We start from the raw sequence: 18,452 nt of genomic DNA on the forward strand, positions 1-18,452 counted from the left end.
AAACCACTGGACCTCATTTTGCTTTGTGATAGATTTAAGAAATAAATTACTTTTTGGTGTGGTTAAAACCAATTCGGTGAAATTGCTTTGGTCCTCAAACTTAGGCAGCATGCCAAAAGATAGTTTGCAACTACAGACTAGGTGTAAAGTTAAGAAGTATTTGAAAATCAAGTGCTTAGAGTTTGAATAGTATACTGGGCTTAAAGTTTGAAGAGGATACTTTTACTTTGGTTTGATGCACTTGAGCCGAGGGTTTTTCGGAAACGGCCTCTCTACCTCCACGAGGTAGTGGTAAGGACTGCGTACACTCTACCCTCCCCTGACCCCACTTAGTGGGATTTCACTAGGTATGTTATTGTTGTACTGGGGAAAGTACGCTCCACAGCTACCACACTCCCATTTCCAGATTGCCAATAACTTGTCCTGTTCTTTGGATAAATTCATATTTGTTTTCTGACTATTATTTTTATTGACATCTCATAGGATCTGTGGGAAGCAATCTGTGAGTTGCTTTTGCATCCGCATCTGTGGTTGCGCAACATATCAAACCGTCTTGTGGCTTGCTACTTTGCCACTGTGACTGAGGCTTGGAAAGAAAACCTTGAACTGCCACAAGAAACTTACTTTTTGATGAGGCCAAGTAGACTTTTCTTCGTAGCTACTTCTCTTTGTTGTCAGCTGAAGGTGCTGCAGACTGATGATGCTGCCAGTGATCTCATTACTCAAAATCTTGTCTTTTCAATTTGCTCTCTGCATTCATTCTTAGGAAAAAATGAATGTAAAGATGAGTTCTGGTCCACCATTGAACATGACGAGCAGGGTCTTCTACTTAAGGCTTTTCAACAGCTTGATTCAAGGAAAGGGAAAAACATCTATCTGTCTCTTGTGTCTGACCTTAGCGATCAAGAAGATGAAGGCCAGCGCTACTTGGTCATTTCTTATTTGCTTAAGACAATGGGAAAGATTTCCCTTCATGTGGAGGATATGCAGGTGGGTGATTAATTAAGGATATCTCTGTTTGCTCGACTCGCAAAAAATTTCTTAGCCTAGTCATTGCTATGTAATTTACCTTCTCGTTGTTTTCCAAAAAAAATATTTTGTGCCTTACTCTCCCATATATGGTGCTAGGAGTGCCTGTTCTCATGCTGTGGAATGTGCACAATTTTTTGCAGATGAGAATTATCTTCAATTGTTTCAAATCAGTTTCACCAAAGCTTATAGATCAGAGTAGATTGTTGTCCCCTGAAGGTGAGGTTGATTGCCAAAGCTTTGCATATCATATGCTGTTGCCCCTGTACAAAGTTTGTGAAGGATTTGCCGGAAAAGTTATATCAGGTATGGTCTCTCATTTAATCTCTTGCTAACTTATTGTTTCAAGTGTCTGTCCATACTATCTTATATGCCAAGTGCTAGCTGCATTTACAAATATTCTTCACTTCCTTTATGGCTTCCGAGTGATTAAACTTTGTAGTCCTTATTATATTTGATGATTATGTTTGCATCATCTCCACAGACGACGTGAAACAACTGGCTGAAGGAGTGCGGGGGAGCATAAGCAATGTTATAGGAACACATATTTTTGTCCAAATCTACAGTCATATAAGGAAGAATATCAAATCGAAGAGGGATAAGAGGAAACAAGAAGAGAAGGTCATTGCTGTGGTCAATCCAATGAGAAACGCCAAGAGGAAGCTGAGGATTGCAGAAAAGCATAAAGCACACAAGAACGGAAAATGATGTCAATGAAGATGGGAAGATGGATGTAGTAGAATGCGTACTATTATAGGGCTACAAAGCCATTATTAGGTATGAACAATTGAGCATCGATCTTCGATGGCAGTAGCTTCTATAGAAAATTTTGTTTAATTTATGTAACCAAATTTTCCATTGTATAGTGGTAGTATGTTGAGTTGCACTAAGCTTAGTTTAAAATTTTGAATCAACTTTTTCATTGTATAGTGAATATAGCGTCTCTTTGATTAACATACAATGCCAGGGAACATTGTAAGTGATTGAACTGTGTAATTTATTGATTTTTAGTAATGGAGAAGAATCTTCTTCCTTTTTTTTGGAATGCAAAAAGAAGAAACATGTGGTTTTACTTCGTGTATGTCACACTGAATGGAAATTTATGTAAAAGCACATTTACTAAAATTTTGCGTAAAATAGTTAATCCTTGTATTACTTATAGTGGCAATACCTCTATATAAGGTAAATAATATTAATTTGGTTTCATAACCAAAGAAAGCTTCTAAGTTCAACTACTGGTTAGACCATTCAAAAGAAATACTAATATTAAAAGAAAATATTCAAAAAGGAAAAGAAAAGGTTAGAAGAAGAAAGAATAGGCAAGTAGTGTGTAAAATCTGGTAATCGTAACAGTAAGAAGATTAAATTTCGATTAAACAAACAAAACAAAGATAAATGGAGATTTATAAAGGCATAGTGGAACATCATGACATATTTCTTGCATTTTTTTTTTTTTAAAAAAGATGAAAATCATAAGTTGTAAAATTTTAAAGGGCAACTACAATGTTTCAACGTGAATTTATGATACCTTGCTTTACGTAAGCAATATATTTGTTTTGTGTACTAAGAAATTTGTTTAAAAATAAAAAGGGTCCAATTCAAGATGCAACCACTATTAGAATTGACCTTTGGTGGGTAGAGAAATTTAGAATGTGAAACCATTCAATTAAAAAGAAAAAGAATTTGAATGTTTCCATTTAATTTCTATCAACTTTCCTCCACAGTAAGATTGCCTATCAAGAACCCCATAAGTAATTTCCTACAAGGATGAAATGTAATGTTTTTAATTATACTATTAACTATGGTTATTACCCAAAAGAGAAAGTACCTCTTAGGAAACTTCCTTTTTGTTTCGGTTAACAATTTTGGGTCGTTTGATAGCCATAGATAACAATGAGACGGGGCGGATGCGGGTTGGAGTGGATTTAAGGCTATGTGGGACGGGATGGGTTGCGGGAATATGTGGCATTATGTGGATTCAATTTAATTTTAACTTTTTACATGTTATAAGAGTGATAGAACATTATTTATTAAGATAATTTCTCTAAAGCTACTAAAATATTCAAGATGGTAAAAGAAAATGATTCAATAAAAATTAATACAATTTCTTACATGTTTCCCAATTGACTTCTAAAAAATAAAATTTAGGTCATTTTCTATTAAATTAATACAACTTAATGAAAAAAAGAATTTATTTTTATGAATTTCATTTTGAGTATCAAACTTAACTAGAAAAGAAAAATATTTAAAAAAACTATGTGGGGAGTTTCATGTGGGCAGGTTGAAAATGAAAAAAATTGTTATGCAGAGCGAATTAAATTTTTTATACATTAAGCTCAACGCGTCCCGTCCCGCACCGCCCCCATTGCCATCCATAGATAGGCAACTATTTTAAAGCGTAACACCTCCCATCATGTGAGTGTTTTTTGGTAAAAATATTGGTAGGCATGAAGCTGAATTTATTGAAATGATTATACAAGATATGAAGAAAGAGGTCAACCATACACCTCTACATGTTGCTTCTTACCCAATTGGAGTTGATTCTCGTACTAAACCTATAAAGTCGTTATTGCAAAATGGACACATAGATGAAGTTCACATGGTTGGTATATATGGAGTTGGTGGAATCGGGAAAACAACTCTGGCCAAAGATATCTACAATCGATTATTTAGAGATGTACACTTCGATGGTAGTTGCTTCCTTTCTGATGTTAGATTGCTAGAAAAAAAGGGTCTAGAAAGGGTACAAGAGAAACTTCTCAATATACTGTTCAAAACCGAGGAGTACAAAGTTCGCACTGTTGCTGAAGGAATCAATCTAATCAAAAGAAAACTGGGGTCAAAGAAGGTTCTAATTGTTCTTGATGATGTGGACACAAAAAAAAAACAATTAGAATCGTTAACAAAAGAAAAGGAATGGTTTGGTTTGGGTAGTATAATAGTTATTACAACCCAAGACGAGCTTTTGCTAAGTTGGCTTAATGCAAAAAGATATATGACCAACCTATTAAATGACAATGAATCTCAGCAACTTTTTTATCGTCATGCTTTTGACAGTCTTTCTCCACCTCAAGACTATGTTGGGGTGGCGAAAGACATAATCAAATATTCAGTGGGCTACCATTAGCACTTGTGACATTGGGTTCACATTTGCGATGGGAATCCATAGAAAACTGGAGACGCAAATTCAAGAGACTAAAAGAAATTCCTCGTGATGATATCCAAAAGACTCTCAAGAAAACCAAAATACTAAATGCATGTGGTTTTCATACTGAATGTGAAATTGCAACTTTAGTCCAAAAACAGTTGCTCCAAGGGGTACTTGGGGGTTGTGTAAGTATGCATGATCTAGTGCGAGATATGGGAAGAGAAATTGTTCGCTCAGAATCTCAATGCCTTGGAGAACGGAGTAGATTATTCATACCTCAACAAGTCTGTGCTGTTTTACGAGGAAAAAACATGAGTAAATTCTTTTTCCTTTTCAATTTAATTGTATGTCGTGTTACAATTCTTAGTCCTAATTAAAACATTTTCTCTGAACTACAGGGTTCCGGAAATGTACAAGTAATGAGGTTAGATGAACCAGGGGAATTAGAGGGAGTGGAGTTGAGCACCGATGCATTTAAGAAAATGAAGAAACTCAGGGTGCTTATAATCAATGGATTACGTATTCATGGAGATTTGTGGCATTTTCCCAAGGAGCTCAAATGGTTATCTTGGCAAAGATGTCATTTAAAATATATTCCACCAAATTTTCCAGCTGCGAATCTTGTAGTTCTTAATATGGAAGGGAGTGCTATCGAAGAATTTGGTTTGAATTTCCAGGTTTAATTTGTTGCCCAATTCTACATTTTTCATTGACTAGTGAAATTATACAAAATAATCTTATATAACTTGAATGTTGGATTTGGTTGACATTTAGTGTTGCCCAAGGTTGAAGGAGTTGAATCTCTCTTGGTGCTCGGCCCTCAAAAAAACTCCAAACTTCAACGGTGCAACAAATCTCGAGACTTTAAAGCTTCAAGGTTTCTCAAGGCTGAAGGAGATCGTTCAATCAATATGCCAGCTAAAATCCCTTAAATTCTTAGACATTGCTAGATGCTTTTCTGTACGAACACTGCCAATTGACAAAACAAGTGATACAGATATAAAACAATTGCCTACATCTGCTGAAATGCTAAGAAATCTTGAAACTTTAGAAGTTGGAAATGCATATATACAGGCCAATAATCAAGGAATTAGTCATAAAATCCATATCGACTTCTCTTTCGTGTTTAGTCCTTAAAAATTTTGGTTTATCCAAGGCTGCTTTTCATGTGGATATTGGGAGTTTAACCTCCTTAGTATCTAATCAGGGGCGGCTCTAATAAATCGGTGGCCTAAAGCAAAATTCGAATGGAGGCCTTAAATTCGAATATATATTTTTTATGAAGTTTATTATAGCCAATTATTTAATCTTTCTTGAGACATAGTACTCATAATTTGTCAAACTTCTATTACTTCCTTGCTCTTTTATGAAAAAATTATATTTTCTACAAATTATACGCGATATTTTTTAAAAAAAATATGTATAACCTCTTGTATTTTTAAAAAATGAGGCCCCTCAAATTTTGGTGCCTAAGGCAGTTGTTTTTTTTTCAAAGCTGTAGAGCCGCCACTGAGTATCTTTAGATTTGAGTGGCAACAGTTTTCATGGTCCGCCCTTTGATTTTTCCAAGTTACGATGGTTGAAGGAATTATGTGAGTATCTTCAAAGACTCCCTTTGTTATCAAATTTAGAGAATCTCGAAACTCTTGAACTTGAGAATTGCCAGAAGTTGGTCGAGATAACAGGGTTGGACAAACTCCCTTCAATATTGCATATCAACATTCTTAATTGTACTTGTCTGCAGAATCCATTCAATAAAGACTTCTTTAGTGCACATGCTCTAATTGTAAAACGTACACTTCAGGTTATACTCTCTCCTTTTCTCTCAATCTCAATTGTATCACATTATTAATGAATTAATGATCTAGATAATTGTGTCTTTGTCTGATGAAGCATGGGTTACAAATTAATCTCGAAAGCAATGAGATTCCAGGTTGGTGCAGCTATAAAGTAACAGCTCCATCTGTCTGTTTCACTATGCCCACAGTACATAATAAAGACAAGTATAAGTTTTTCGGAATGGTTGTCTGGCTTGTTAATTGCCACATTAAGGGTTTATGCTCTTATGGACACTTTGTCGTTACTGTATCCTATAGAGAGAGTATGTATGTCAACGCATTGCAATATTATTGTACCCCAAGAATACGAAGAAGTATCATGGATATATTACATACCTTACTTAAGAGATGACGGGATGATCAAAGGCGGGGAGCAGATAACAGTCCACCCATTAGACGAAGCTGAGAAAGTTAAGAGTAAAGAAGATAGGGATACATCTCTTGTATTTAGACAAACATGACAATCTTACATCTTTGCCAGCAATTGTGGATCATTTTTATACTCGCAGCAGAGCAAAGTCCTGAATCAAGCTAGTTTTCTTTTAACTACTCAATTAATATGTAATTCTCCCACCATTTACAAATGTTGTTCATTTTCGTTTTGGATTCCAAGTGATTAAACTTTGTAGTCCTTAATATATTTGATGATTATGTTTACATCATCTCCACAGATGACGTGAAACAACTGGCTGAAGGAGTGCGGGGGAGCATAAGCAATGTTATAGGAACACATATTTTTGTCCAAATTTACAGTCATATAAGGAAGAATATCAAATCGAAGAGGGATAAGAGGAAACAAGAAGAGAAGGTCATTGCTGTGGTCAATCCAATGAGAAATGCCAAGAGGAAGCTGAGGATTGCAGAAAAGCATAAAGCACACAAGAAGAGGAAAATGATGTCAATGAAGATGGATGTAGTAGAATGTGTACTATTATAGGGCTACAAAGCCATTATTAGGTATGAACAATTGAGTGTTCGATATAGGCAGTAGCTTCTATAGAAAATTTTGTTTAATTTATGTAAACAAATTTTCCATTGTATAGTGCTAGTACGTTGAGTTGCACTAAAGCTTAGTTTAAAAAAATTGAATCAACTTTTTCATTGTATAGTGAATATAGGGTCTCTCTGATTAACCTACAATGCCAGAGAACATTGTAAGTGATCGAACTGTGTAATTTATTGATTTTTAGTAATGGCAGTCTTAGCTTGGACTTTGGAGGACATTGTAACCTACAATGCCAGAGAACATTGTAACCTACAATGCCAGTCTTAGCTTGGACTTTGGAGAAGAGTGTTCGTCCTATTCTGCGTTAAATTAAGGCGGGTCATGGAGATTTAATGCCTCAAGGATAAATATGACTCTAAAGTACAACAAATGACAAATATAACTTTTTTGTGAGAATACAAGAATAAATACGATCATGTTTTTGTTTTATTTATTGCATGCGTTAATACTAGACAAATAAAAATAGACGAAGGGAGTAGTTTAATTACTTCCTCACCAAAGGTCAATTCTAATAGTTTCATCTTGAATTGGACCATTTCTATTTTCAACCAAATTCCTAATCAATTCTTTGCGATTAATTTATTACAGAACGAATATTGCTTATTAAAGTATCATAAATTCAACGTTGAAACATTCAACTTGTCATTTAAAATTTTACAACTTCCGACTTTTCCTCTTTTTTATTTAAATATAATAAACTAACTAATAATTATAGATGTGAATTCATAACTTTAAGATAATAATAATTTCCACTTGCGAAGTTTTGGTGGAAATTTGCCAACTCTTTTGGTATTCTCTCCGTCCATTTTTATCATATTGTCATTTTCGAAAGTTAATTTGATTAATTTTCAAAGTTAAATTAGATTATATTAATTCGATATTTTAAATAAAAAATTTAGATATTCAAAAACTATACGAAAAAATTATAAATTACAATTTTTTGCATATTAATATGATGAAAAAAATACATTATAAAATATTAGTAAAAAAAATTTTACTCTAAAAGAAAAACTATGACAATAAAAAGTGGATGAAGGGAGTATTAATTAAACTTAACGACGGATCCATTAATTCTTGACCAAAACAGACAACAGAATATATTATTTAAATATGATATAACAATTTTAAATACAATAAATTTAATATTTTAGCTAATATATTGCAAAATGATTATAATTAATGCCGGCACATAGTGACATGTTAACGACTATGTTGATGTCCAACGACACAAGCCGAGTAACAAGATTAAATTATAAATTAAATAGTAGTAAAGTTTATCTTAATTGTTGCAAATTGAATAGCTAAAAATGGATATTTATTTTAATTTTCAATATATTTATTGGACAAATAAAACTTAAATTTCATCCTTCCATCACACCGAAGTTTCAATACATGGATACTCAATTTGTAAAAGGAGAATCATCTACTTCTTCCCACTTCTATTATCATTATGACGTATTCCTGAGTTTCAGAGGTGAAGATACGCGCAAAAATTTCACCAGTCATCTTTATTTCAGATTGTGTCAAGTCGGAGTTAATACCTTCATAGATGATGAAGAATTGAGAAAGGGAGAAGTCATTTCAGTCAAACTTGAGAAAGCAATTGAAGAATCTAGGGTTGCCATTGTTGTTTTCTCCAAAAATTATGCTTCGTCTAGTTGGTGTCTTGATGAACTCGTTAAAATTCTCGATTGCAGAGAGAGGTTAAATCAGGTAGTTTTGCCTATTTTCTATGATGTTGATCCTTCTCAAGTGCGAAGGCAAACTGGGTCCTTTGGTGAAGCTTTGGCAAAACATAAGGAACGATTGTTTGGAGCTCAAAGGGTGGAGAAGTGGAAAGCTGCATTGACTGAAGCCGCAAATCTATCTGGATGGAATTTGCAAAATGTTGCTGACGGGTATGATTTATTAATTCAAACGGCTTCTAAGTTATATACACTAATTCTTACACTATTATGTATCTTGTCTTATTTACAAGATAATTATAAATGTCCACTTTTAATGAGTGTAGAAGTATATTTACACAATCATATGCTTATTATTAGATAATTACAACTACTGTTTTTGATAAATGTACTAGTTGATAATATGGTAAAAATAGAAGCAATTATTAGCATGCTATCTCAAGTCAGAATGTACTAATAGGTAAAAAGATCGATATGTGTGAATTAAATCCATTTTCTAAAATGTCCTGTATGAAGAGAACGAAGGCCATTTGTTTTCTTCAACCTTGATCTCCTTGTCAAGTCACTACACCAAAAATGATCTTTAGCAGCTATTAATTAACGACAGTTATTGCTAAATATGTAATTTTAGTGGCAATCAACATTCTTTGTAAATGTTCCTAAAGCCGGTAGCAACATTGAATCTAATGATAATTAACTAATATTGTAAATGTTCATCAAATGCGAAGTTTTTACTTATTTTTTTGTTTTAACTTCTGGTTTCGCTAAAAAAATAATAATGTAGGAATGAATCAAAATTTATTGAAAGTATTATAAAACAAGTTTCTCAAGAGGTCAACATCCAGACACCTCTAGATGTTGCTTGGCACCCAGTTGGAGTAGATTCTCGTGTCAAAGCTATAGAGTTATTACTGCAAAGTGGATGTGAGCATGACATTCGCATGGTTGGTATATGTGGCGTTGGTGGGATTGGAAAAACAACTCTAGCAAAAGCTATCTACAACCAATTAATATTTCAACACTTCGGTGGTAGTTGCTTCCTTTCCGATGTTAGATCAGAATCTGAAGCATTTGGTCTAGTCAAGTTACAAGAAAAACTACTCCGGCAAGTTCTCAAAATTAAGGATGTCCAAGTTAGCAGTATTGCCGAAGGTGTCAATCTAATCAAAGCAAGACTAGGGTCAAAGAAGGTTCTAATTGTTCTTGATGACGTGGGTCATAGTAGCCAATTAGAATCCTTAACAAGAGAAAGAAGTTGGTTTGGCTCTGGTAGTGTAATAATTATTACAACCCGAGACGAGCATTTGCTATGTGGGCTTAGAGAAGATGAGAGATATGAGGCCAAACTACTATATCCAGATGAGTCTCTGCAACTTTTGTCTCGTTGTGCTTTCAACAGTCTTTCTCCACCACAAGGATATGTTGAGCTGGCACAAGATGTAATCAAATACTCAGGTGGGCTACCATTAGCTCTTGTGACATTGGGGTCACATTTGCAAGGGAGATCTGTAGAAGAATGGAGATGCGAGTTCGAAAAACTAAGAGCAATTCCTCATTGTGATATTCAAAAGATCCTCAAGATAAGCTTTGATGGACTTGATTCTGATACTCAAAGTGTTTTCCTTGATATCTCATGCACCTTCCATGGATTTTCTAATGATGAAGTTACCAAAACATTATATGCATGTGGTTTTTATTCTGAAAGTGCAATTGCAACTTTGGTCAAAAGACACTTGCTTCAAAGGGATGAACTTTGTTTGAGGATGCATGATCTAGTGCGGGATATGGGAAGAGAAATTGTTCGCATGGAATCTCGATACCCTGGAAAACGGAGTAGATTGTTCGACCCTCAAGATGTCCGTGATGTTCTACAAGGAAATAAAGTCAGTAAATTCTTTATCTTTATCATGGTTATACTTTTTATTTTCAATTTAATTTGATAAACATTTGCTTATTAACCAACTGGATAATTCCGTTCTTTTACCTACAATTTCTACTGTCACCACAAGAATTCAATTCATTTGTGCTTCTTCTTTGGTTAGTAAATTATCTCTAGTTGTTTGCCTGCGACTATATACTTGAAATGAGCATTTTGTTTAATTATAAATTTCTATATGCTTGTATCTGATTGCGGAAATTAGTTTGTGGAACATTTATCTTATTAGTTCAAAAACTTTATATGTCAAATATTCTTTTAAATATAGTCTAATATGTATGTTCTATCTTTTATTTGTACCGTTATCAAGTTTCTATAAGCTATTGTTTTCTTTGTTTATTCTTTTGGTGTTATTTCTCTTTAACTGCAGTTTGTAGCTTTTTTGAGCAATTAGTTGGATCTAATCATCTAATTTGTGAATTCATTTTTCTTGATACGTAATGTATTCAGGTTAATTCTTTGACCTTATATTTGTATAACACATTTTTCTCTCTTAATTTCTCGTACTTAACATGGGGTCTTATGGGGTACTTTTCTTTTAATTAAACTACAGGGTTCCAAAAATGTAGAAGTACTGGTGGTAGAACGATGGGCATTAAAAGGTGTGAACTTGAGCACCAAAGCATTTCAGAAAATGATAAATCTTAGGGTGCTTATAATTGACGGCGAGTTACATATCAGTGGAAATTTTGAGCTATTGTCCAAAACTTGTAGTTCTGAATATGCAAGAGAGTAATATCCAAGAATTTGGTTTGAAATTGAAGGTTCGTTACTCAATTCTGCAATTTCATGTGTACTGTTATATTTCAACTAAGTGAAAGAAAATTTTAATTGAAACTATAATTTGTTTTCTTTTAGTATTGTACAAGTTTGAAGAAGCTGAATCTCTCTGATTGCCAGCGCCTCAGAAGTACTCCAAACTTCAATGGTTCACAAAGTTTCGAGACTTTGTGGCTTTGGAATTGCTCGAGTCTGAAGGAGATCCATCCATCAATAGGAAACTTGGACATACTAACTGATCTGCGTTTGTATGGTTGCAATAAGATTACGGATCTTCCAAACAGCATATGCCAGCTAAAATCCCTTGAATACAAACACTGCCAGTTGACATTGGAGATATGCAGAGTCTAAGATATCTTTTTGCACTTGATACAGGTATAAAGCAATTGCCCGGATCTGTTGAAATGCTAAGAGATCTTATAAATTTGCAAGTGGGAGGTCCAAATTTAGAGGCCAAAAGGAGATTTTCTCAAAGAAGAGTCCATCACGTAGAATCCTTGCCAATTTTTATTTCATATCTAAGCCTTTCATATTGTGGTTTCTCGGAGGCTGATATTCCTAGGGATATTGGGAGTTTATCCTCCTTAAGATCTTTAGATTTGAGTGGCAACAGTTTCCATTGTCTACCCTGTGATTTTTCTAAGTTTCGATTCTTGAGAGAGCTGCGTTTGAATGATTGTGAGAATCTTCAAACACTCCCGTCACTATCAAATTTAGAGTACCTTAAAATTCTTGAACTTAGGAATTGCAAAAAACTGGTCAAGATTACAGGGTTGGACAACCTCCCTTCTATAATGAAGATGGACATGATTAATTGTACTTCTCTGCAGAATCCATTCAATGAAGGCTTCTTTAGTGCCCAGGCTCTATCATTTCACACTCTGAAGAAGCAAGTTTTACGAATTTGTGTCGAATGCAATGAGATTCCAGATTGGTGCAGCAATAAAGTGACAGCTCCATCTATCTGTTTCACTATGCCCACAGTACATGATAAGGACAAATTAAACTGTAGATTAGGACAAGGGATAATCTCCATTCTATAAACTTTGTTATCTTTTGGCTATTGGTTTTTATTTTGTTCATCAAATATTTTAAAATACTTAAGTATTTATTGTTGCAAAAACTGTAGGCATGAATCAAAGTTTATTGAAGGTATTATAAAACAAGTTCTGCAAGAGGTTAACCAGACACCTCTAGATGTTGCTCATTACCCAATTGGATTAGATTCTCCTATCAAACATATAGAGGTGTTACTGCAAAGTGGATGTGAGCATGAAGTTCGCATGGTTGGTATATGTGGCGTTGGTGGAATTGGAAAAACAACTTTGGCAAAAGCTATCTATAATCGAATATTTCAACGGTTTGATGGTACTTGCTTCCTTTCTGACATTAGATCAAAAACTGAAGAATCGGGTCTGGTCAAGCTTCAAGAGAAACTACTTTATCAAATCCTCAAAACTAAGGAATTTGAAGTTGATAGTGTTGCTGAAGGTGTTAATCTCATCAAAGCAAGACTTGGGTCTCAGAAGGTTCTAATTGTTCTTGATGACGTGGATCATAGAAGCCAATTAGAATCCTTAACAAGAGAAAGAAGTTGGTTTGGCTCTGGTAGTGTAATAATTATTACAACCCGAGACGAGCATTTGTTGTATGGGCTTACAACAACTGAGATATACCAGGCCAAACTTTTAAATGAAAATGAAGCTCAGCAACTTTTTTATTGCCATGCTTTTAACAGTCTTTCTCCACCACAAGAATATGTTAAACTGGCACAAGACATAATAAAATATTCATATGGGCTACCATTAGCTCTTGTGACATTGGGGTCACATCTGCTAGGGAGATCCGTTAAAGAATGGAGATACGAGTTCAAAAAACTAAAAGCAATTCCTCATGGTGATATTCAAAAGATTCTCAAGATAAGCTTTGATGGACTTGATGTCAATACTCGGAGTGTTTTCCTTGATATCGCATGTGCCTTCCATGGTTGTTATGAGGATGAAGTTGCCAAAACATTAAACGCGTGTGGTTTTTATTCTGAAAGTGCAATTTCAACCTTAGTCCAAAGGAACTTGCTCCAAAGGGAGGATCGGCCTGGTTTGGTGATGCATGATCTAGTGCAGGAAATGGGAAGAGAAATCGTTCGCATGGAATCTCAAGACCCTGGAAAACGAAGTAGATTGTTCAACCCTCTAGAAGCCATTGATGTTCTACAAGGAAATAAAGTCAGTAAATTTCATTATCTTTATCTTGGTTAATACTTATTCTTCTTCATTTTTCATTTATATTGATATATATTTGCTAATAATTTATGCATTTGTGCTTAATTCTTCTCCGGCAAGTAAATTATCTCTCGATGTTTGAACCATTTTGTACTTGAAATGAACATTTACTGGAGTCTAAACACTCAAACTATCAAAGACAAAATTATCAAATAAATATCCTTTAGTTGGATATAATGTGTGAATTTAGTTTTATTGGTAGATAATTTATTCTCTTTGTTTGACCTTCAATTTGTATAAAGCATTTCTCTTTCTTAATTTATCATACTTAAACATGGTCTTATAGTACTTTTCTTTTTACTAAACTGCAGGGTTCTGAAAATGTAGAAATACTGGTGGTAGAACGACAGGCATTAAAGGGTGTGAAGGTGAGCACCAAAGCATTTCAGAAAATGAAATATCTTAGGGTGCTTAAAATTGATGACTTACATATTAGTGGAGATTTTGAGCTATTGTCCAAGGAGCTCAGATGGCTGTCTTGGAAAGGATGTCCTTTAAAATGTATACCGTCAAATTTTCCATCTGAGAAACTTGTATTTCTGAATATGAAAGGGAGCAATATCCAAGAATTTGGTTTGAATTTGCAGGTCCGTTACTCAATTCTGCAATTTTATGTGTAATGTTTAAGAGAAAGAAAATCTTAATTGAAACAATATTTTGTTTACTTTTAGTATTGTAGAAATTTGAAAAAGCTGGATCTCTCTGATTGCAAGAGCCTTAGAAAAACTCCAAACTTCAACGGTTCACGAAGTCTCAAGACTTTGTGGCTTGAGAATTGCTCAAGTCTAAAGGAGATTCATCCATCAATAGGAAATTTGGACAGACTAACTGATCTTAAATTGAATGGTTGCAAAAAGATTACGGATCTTCCGAGCAGCATATGCCAGCTAAAATCCCTTCAATACTTGTACATTAATGACTGCTTATCTTTACAAACACTGCCAGTTGACATTGGAGATATGCAAAGCCTAAGTATTCTTAATGCAGGTGAAACAGGTATAAAAGAATTGCCTGGATCTGTTGAAATGCTAGGAAATCTTATAATTTTGGAATTAGGAGGTCAATACTTGGAGACCAAAAGGAGGTTTTCTCAAAGAAGAGTCCGCTGCGTAGAATTCTTGCCAATTTTTATTACGATGTTAAGCCTTCGATATTGTGGTTTCTCGGAGGCTGATGTTCCTAGGGATATTGGGAGTTTATCCAACTTACATGATTTAGATTTGAGCGGCAACAGTTTCCTCAATCTACCCTTTGATTTTTCCAAGTTACCACGGTTGAGTTCCTTGCATTTGAATGATTGTGAGAACCTTCAAACACTCCCGTCAATATCAAATTTAAAGTACCTTACAACTCTTGAACTTAGGAATTGCCAAAAACTGGTCAAGATTACAGGGTTGGACAACCTCCCTTCAATAGAGAAGATGGGCATGATTAATTGTACTCTTCTGCAGAATCCATTCAATGAAGGCTTCTTTAGTGCCCATGCTCTATCAATTCCGTCTAGAAAACATCAACGGTATGAGGTTAGTATCATATTAATAATTAATGATCTATCTCTCGTATCATATTAATAATTAATGATCTAATTGCGTCTTAATTTGTCTGATGAAGCTGTCATTACAAATTAATCACGAAAGCAATGAGATTCCAGATTGGTGCAGCAATAAAGTAACAGCTACATCTATCTGTTTGACTATGCCCACAGTACATAATAACAAGTTCTTAGGAATGGTTCTCTGGTTTGTTTGCCGCCTTTGCGATGTACATGAGCTTATACACTTCGCTGTTACTGTTGCCCATATAAAGCGTTCAGGTTTTTCATGGATTTGGCCTTGTGATAGATCTGACAGTCACGAAGTATCATATGTATATTACTTCTCTTACTCAAATGATACACCTTTTAAAGGCCTGAATATCAAAGGCGGGGAACAGATAACAGTAGAGAATGAAACTGGCAGAGGCACAGTAAAGAAAATAGGGATCCATTTGTTATACTTGGACCAACATGGTAATGTTACATCGTTGCCGGGAGTTGTGGATCATTCTTATACTCCCTCCTACCCACAAAGACTTTCAGCAGGGCATATCAACTCAAACAACGACAACATATCCAATGAAATCCTACAAGTGAGGTCCGTATTAGTGGATATCAACGAGCAAAGTTCTGAGAGTGTGTTCAGTACCATGGAAAATGTGTTCCATAGAAATAGGTCATGGACCTGGATCTACCAAATGATAACAATGCCTCTAAAATGTCTTATTGGAAAATGTTTTTCCGGAGAATAAGTACGTTTCTTACTTATTTTCATGTGTTCGTTATGTAAGAAAAAGTTTGTTCTTAAATTTCAGATTTTTTTTTTCATCTGTCAGATGCCAAACACTCGAAACTTCGATCCTAGTTTTGTCATCCAATTAAAATTTCGCAACCGTAACTAATTGAGAATGTACATCTAGACATCTCAACTAACAGCTAAACACTCCAACTCATCCTTAATGTGTCTCGTGGACACCCTATACTGACGTGATACATAAATTTTGGAGGTGTCTAAATGATCACTCTAACTAAGACCTAGTTTGAATGTATGTTTATGTATTATGCCTTTTGCTAGTCCTAACACCTCATAAAATGTGGAAAACAATAGACACCAAAGCTTAAAGTACAAAGAGGAAAATTTTGAACTAAACAAAAGTATATTGTACAGTTAATCTATTCAATTAGTACAATTAAAAAGTTAGAAACAAATGGTATTATCATGATTTTGAGGAATATACAAATGGTATATATATATGCCACTATACACCACTTTACAGTATTTTGTCATAAAATATTAAAGATAATTCAATCTATAGAAAAATGGGACCCCTGGAAGATTAAAAAACTGCATAAATAAATTACATTTAATTTTTTTCCACAGTAAAGATAGAGCACAATGTCAGTATTTGGTTGGCATTCTGATAATATTTAATTTGTATTCCCTTTTTTCCCTCCAAAAATACTATAAGAAAATGAAGTTGGAGCAGAAGATATGGTTTGTTATTCCCTTGCTTTTCTTTGTTCCAAATACTATGACTACTACTGGCGTTTACTGGTCGGATTGGGTTCCGAATATTTTTTTACACATAACAAACAAATTTATTATCATAAATACAAAGTACAATTTGGATCAAAATTATTGATTTTACCTGCCACACTATAGAGAGGTTAGTGTGAACTCAATAGATTTTATTCATATTATTTATATGTACTAAGAAAATCATTAAGTATTTAGTATAATTTGATTATGAACTCAATTATATCGTTCATAAATTTTAGTTTTTTTTTTATAAGAATTCATAAATTTTAAGTTCTGAATTCGCCTCTATATCAGTATGATAGGTATAGGATTAGGACCAATGGTGCAGTAAGAATGATCCAATTAGTTTTATTAGTTGTTTATAGAGCCGTCAATATGGGCTAGGCCCGTTGGGCCGGCCTAGCCTAACCCGTGATTTGATAGGGTTGGGCTATGATTTTTGGAGCCCATTTAAGAAAAAGGTGATTTTTTAGCCTGGCCTGAATAAGTCTGCCAATTTGAGGGGCTTGAGAAATATGGATAGGGGGCCAACCCGTGAGCCAAATAAAAATTAATTAAAAATAAATAATAAATAGAGTATTAAAAATAACAAGAGTCTAAACTCAAAATCAGTCTAAAGTTTGAAATATTACAATCTAAATATAAATTATGTTTATAAAATATGTATTACATAAAATAAAATTTTCCTAAAATTTCTAGGAATCACTACGTAGCCTATGGAATATTGTCATAGTTTTTATATTTTATTATGATTATTGAAAAATAATTAGGTTAATATTTTTATTTAGCTATTTATGCTTTTACTTGAAATAAAACTTAATAATATAAAGATAATTTTATTTGTGGATTTGATTAACAAATAGTAACACTAACTGTTTTATTTTAAAATAATTTAAGACTGTTTTTAAAAGTCGCCACTTAATTTTTAAGAAAAATCAAGAAATCTGATTTTCAAATGATTAAAACAGGAAATCAATTGAAAAATATTTAAGGGGGTTCGAGGTTCATATTAGCATTTCAGAAAGGATTTGAAAGCACCCAAAATCCCCGCTAATAAGCGGTTATCCGACAATTAATTATTTGGCTAAAAATACTTTAACTTAATTCGAATAACATGATTGAACTATTTTATAGTTAGAGCTATTTTTTTTTTAAAAAGGAAAAAAGGGAAATATTTAAATATTATCTGAGTGGTTATCTTATAAAATTATTTCTTTAAGTCTTGTTAAGAGATGAATGGTTTAGTAAAAAAGATTTAAAGCGAAAATGAGCGTCTTTTGGGGATTTGAATTGTTAATCTTAAGATTAATGGCAAATATTAACTAGTAGATAAACACAATAAAATAGAAAGGGAAAGAGACTCGGGCCCAAGTTTGATTTTTCTGTCCGCCTGGACCAACACTTGGGCCTAATTTCATTTTGGGCCACAAGGCCCAATTCTCGCCACCTGTCCTAAATTCTAACAATATAATAGCAAATAACTGGACTTAGGCCTAATAAATAAAAAATACAATCCTCTTTATATAAAGAGTGGGCCTTTGGCCCGATCTTTTCAATTATCCTCCGCTTCCGCATTTCCCCACCTTTGGGACCTGTTCGTCGATTTGAGGGACTTGTTCTTTGATTTTAGTGGCCGGCTAACTCGATAAAGGGAGTTTTTGAGCCTTTGCGGCT

General features: G+C 34.0%; 3 protein-coding genes across 3 annotated transcripts; all 3 read left to right on the forward strand.

The window, feature by feature from the left end:
• Positions 1–461: 461 nt before the first annotated feature.
• Positions 462–2,062, forward strand: LOC102606367 (uncharacterized). The gene is made up of 3 exons (XM_006360874.2): positions 462–990; positions 1,173–1,335; positions 1,514–2,062. The coding sequence occupies exons 1-3, from the start codon at positions 631–633 to the stop codon at positions 1,735–1,737; spliced, it is 747 nt and encodes a 248-aa protein (XP_006360936.1). The 5' UTR covers positions 462–630; the 3' UTR covers positions 1,738–2,062.
• A 1,449-nt stretch (positions 2,063–3,511) lies between these two features.
• On the forward strand, positions 3,512–6,952 carry LOC102588964 (uncharacterized). The gene is made up of 7 exons (XM_015315049.1): positions 3,512–3,877; positions 4,087–4,362; positions 4,576–4,854; positions 4,952–5,230; positions 5,922–5,981; positions 6,071–6,278; positions 6,687–6,952. Exons 1-7 carry the CDS (start codon positions 3,512–3,514, stop codon positions 6,950–6,952), a joined length of 1,734 nt encoding a protein of 577 aa, XP_015170535.1.
• Positions 6,953–8,413: 1,461 nt separating this feature from the next.
• LOC102589283 (TMV resistance protein N-like) lies at positions 8,414–16,051 on the forward strand. Its single transcript, XM_015315050.1, has 9 exons — positions 8,414–8,919; positions 9,491–10,589; positions 11,196–11,374; positions 11,512–11,666; positions 11,798–12,405; positions 12,469–13,647; positions 14,016–14,291; positions 14,376–15,227; positions 15,316–16,051. Exons 1-9 carry the CDS (start codon positions 8,414–8,416, stop codon positions 15,988–15,990), a joined length of 5,529 nt encoding a protein of 1,842 aa, XP_015170536.1. The 3' UTR covers positions 15,991–16,051.
• The last annotated feature ends 2,401 nt before the right edge of the window (positions 16,052–18,452 follow it).

Source organism: Solanum tuberosum, unplaced genomic scaffold, assembly GCF_000226075.1.
Source record: "Solanum tuberosum cultivar DM 1-3 516 R44 unplaced genomic scaffold, SolTub_3.0 scf00339, whole genome shotgun sequence".
In the NCBI taxonomy this organism is placed as follows: domain Eukaryota; kingdom Viridiplantae; phylum Streptophyta; class Magnoliopsida; order Solanales; family Solanaceae; genus Solanum; species Solanum tuberosum.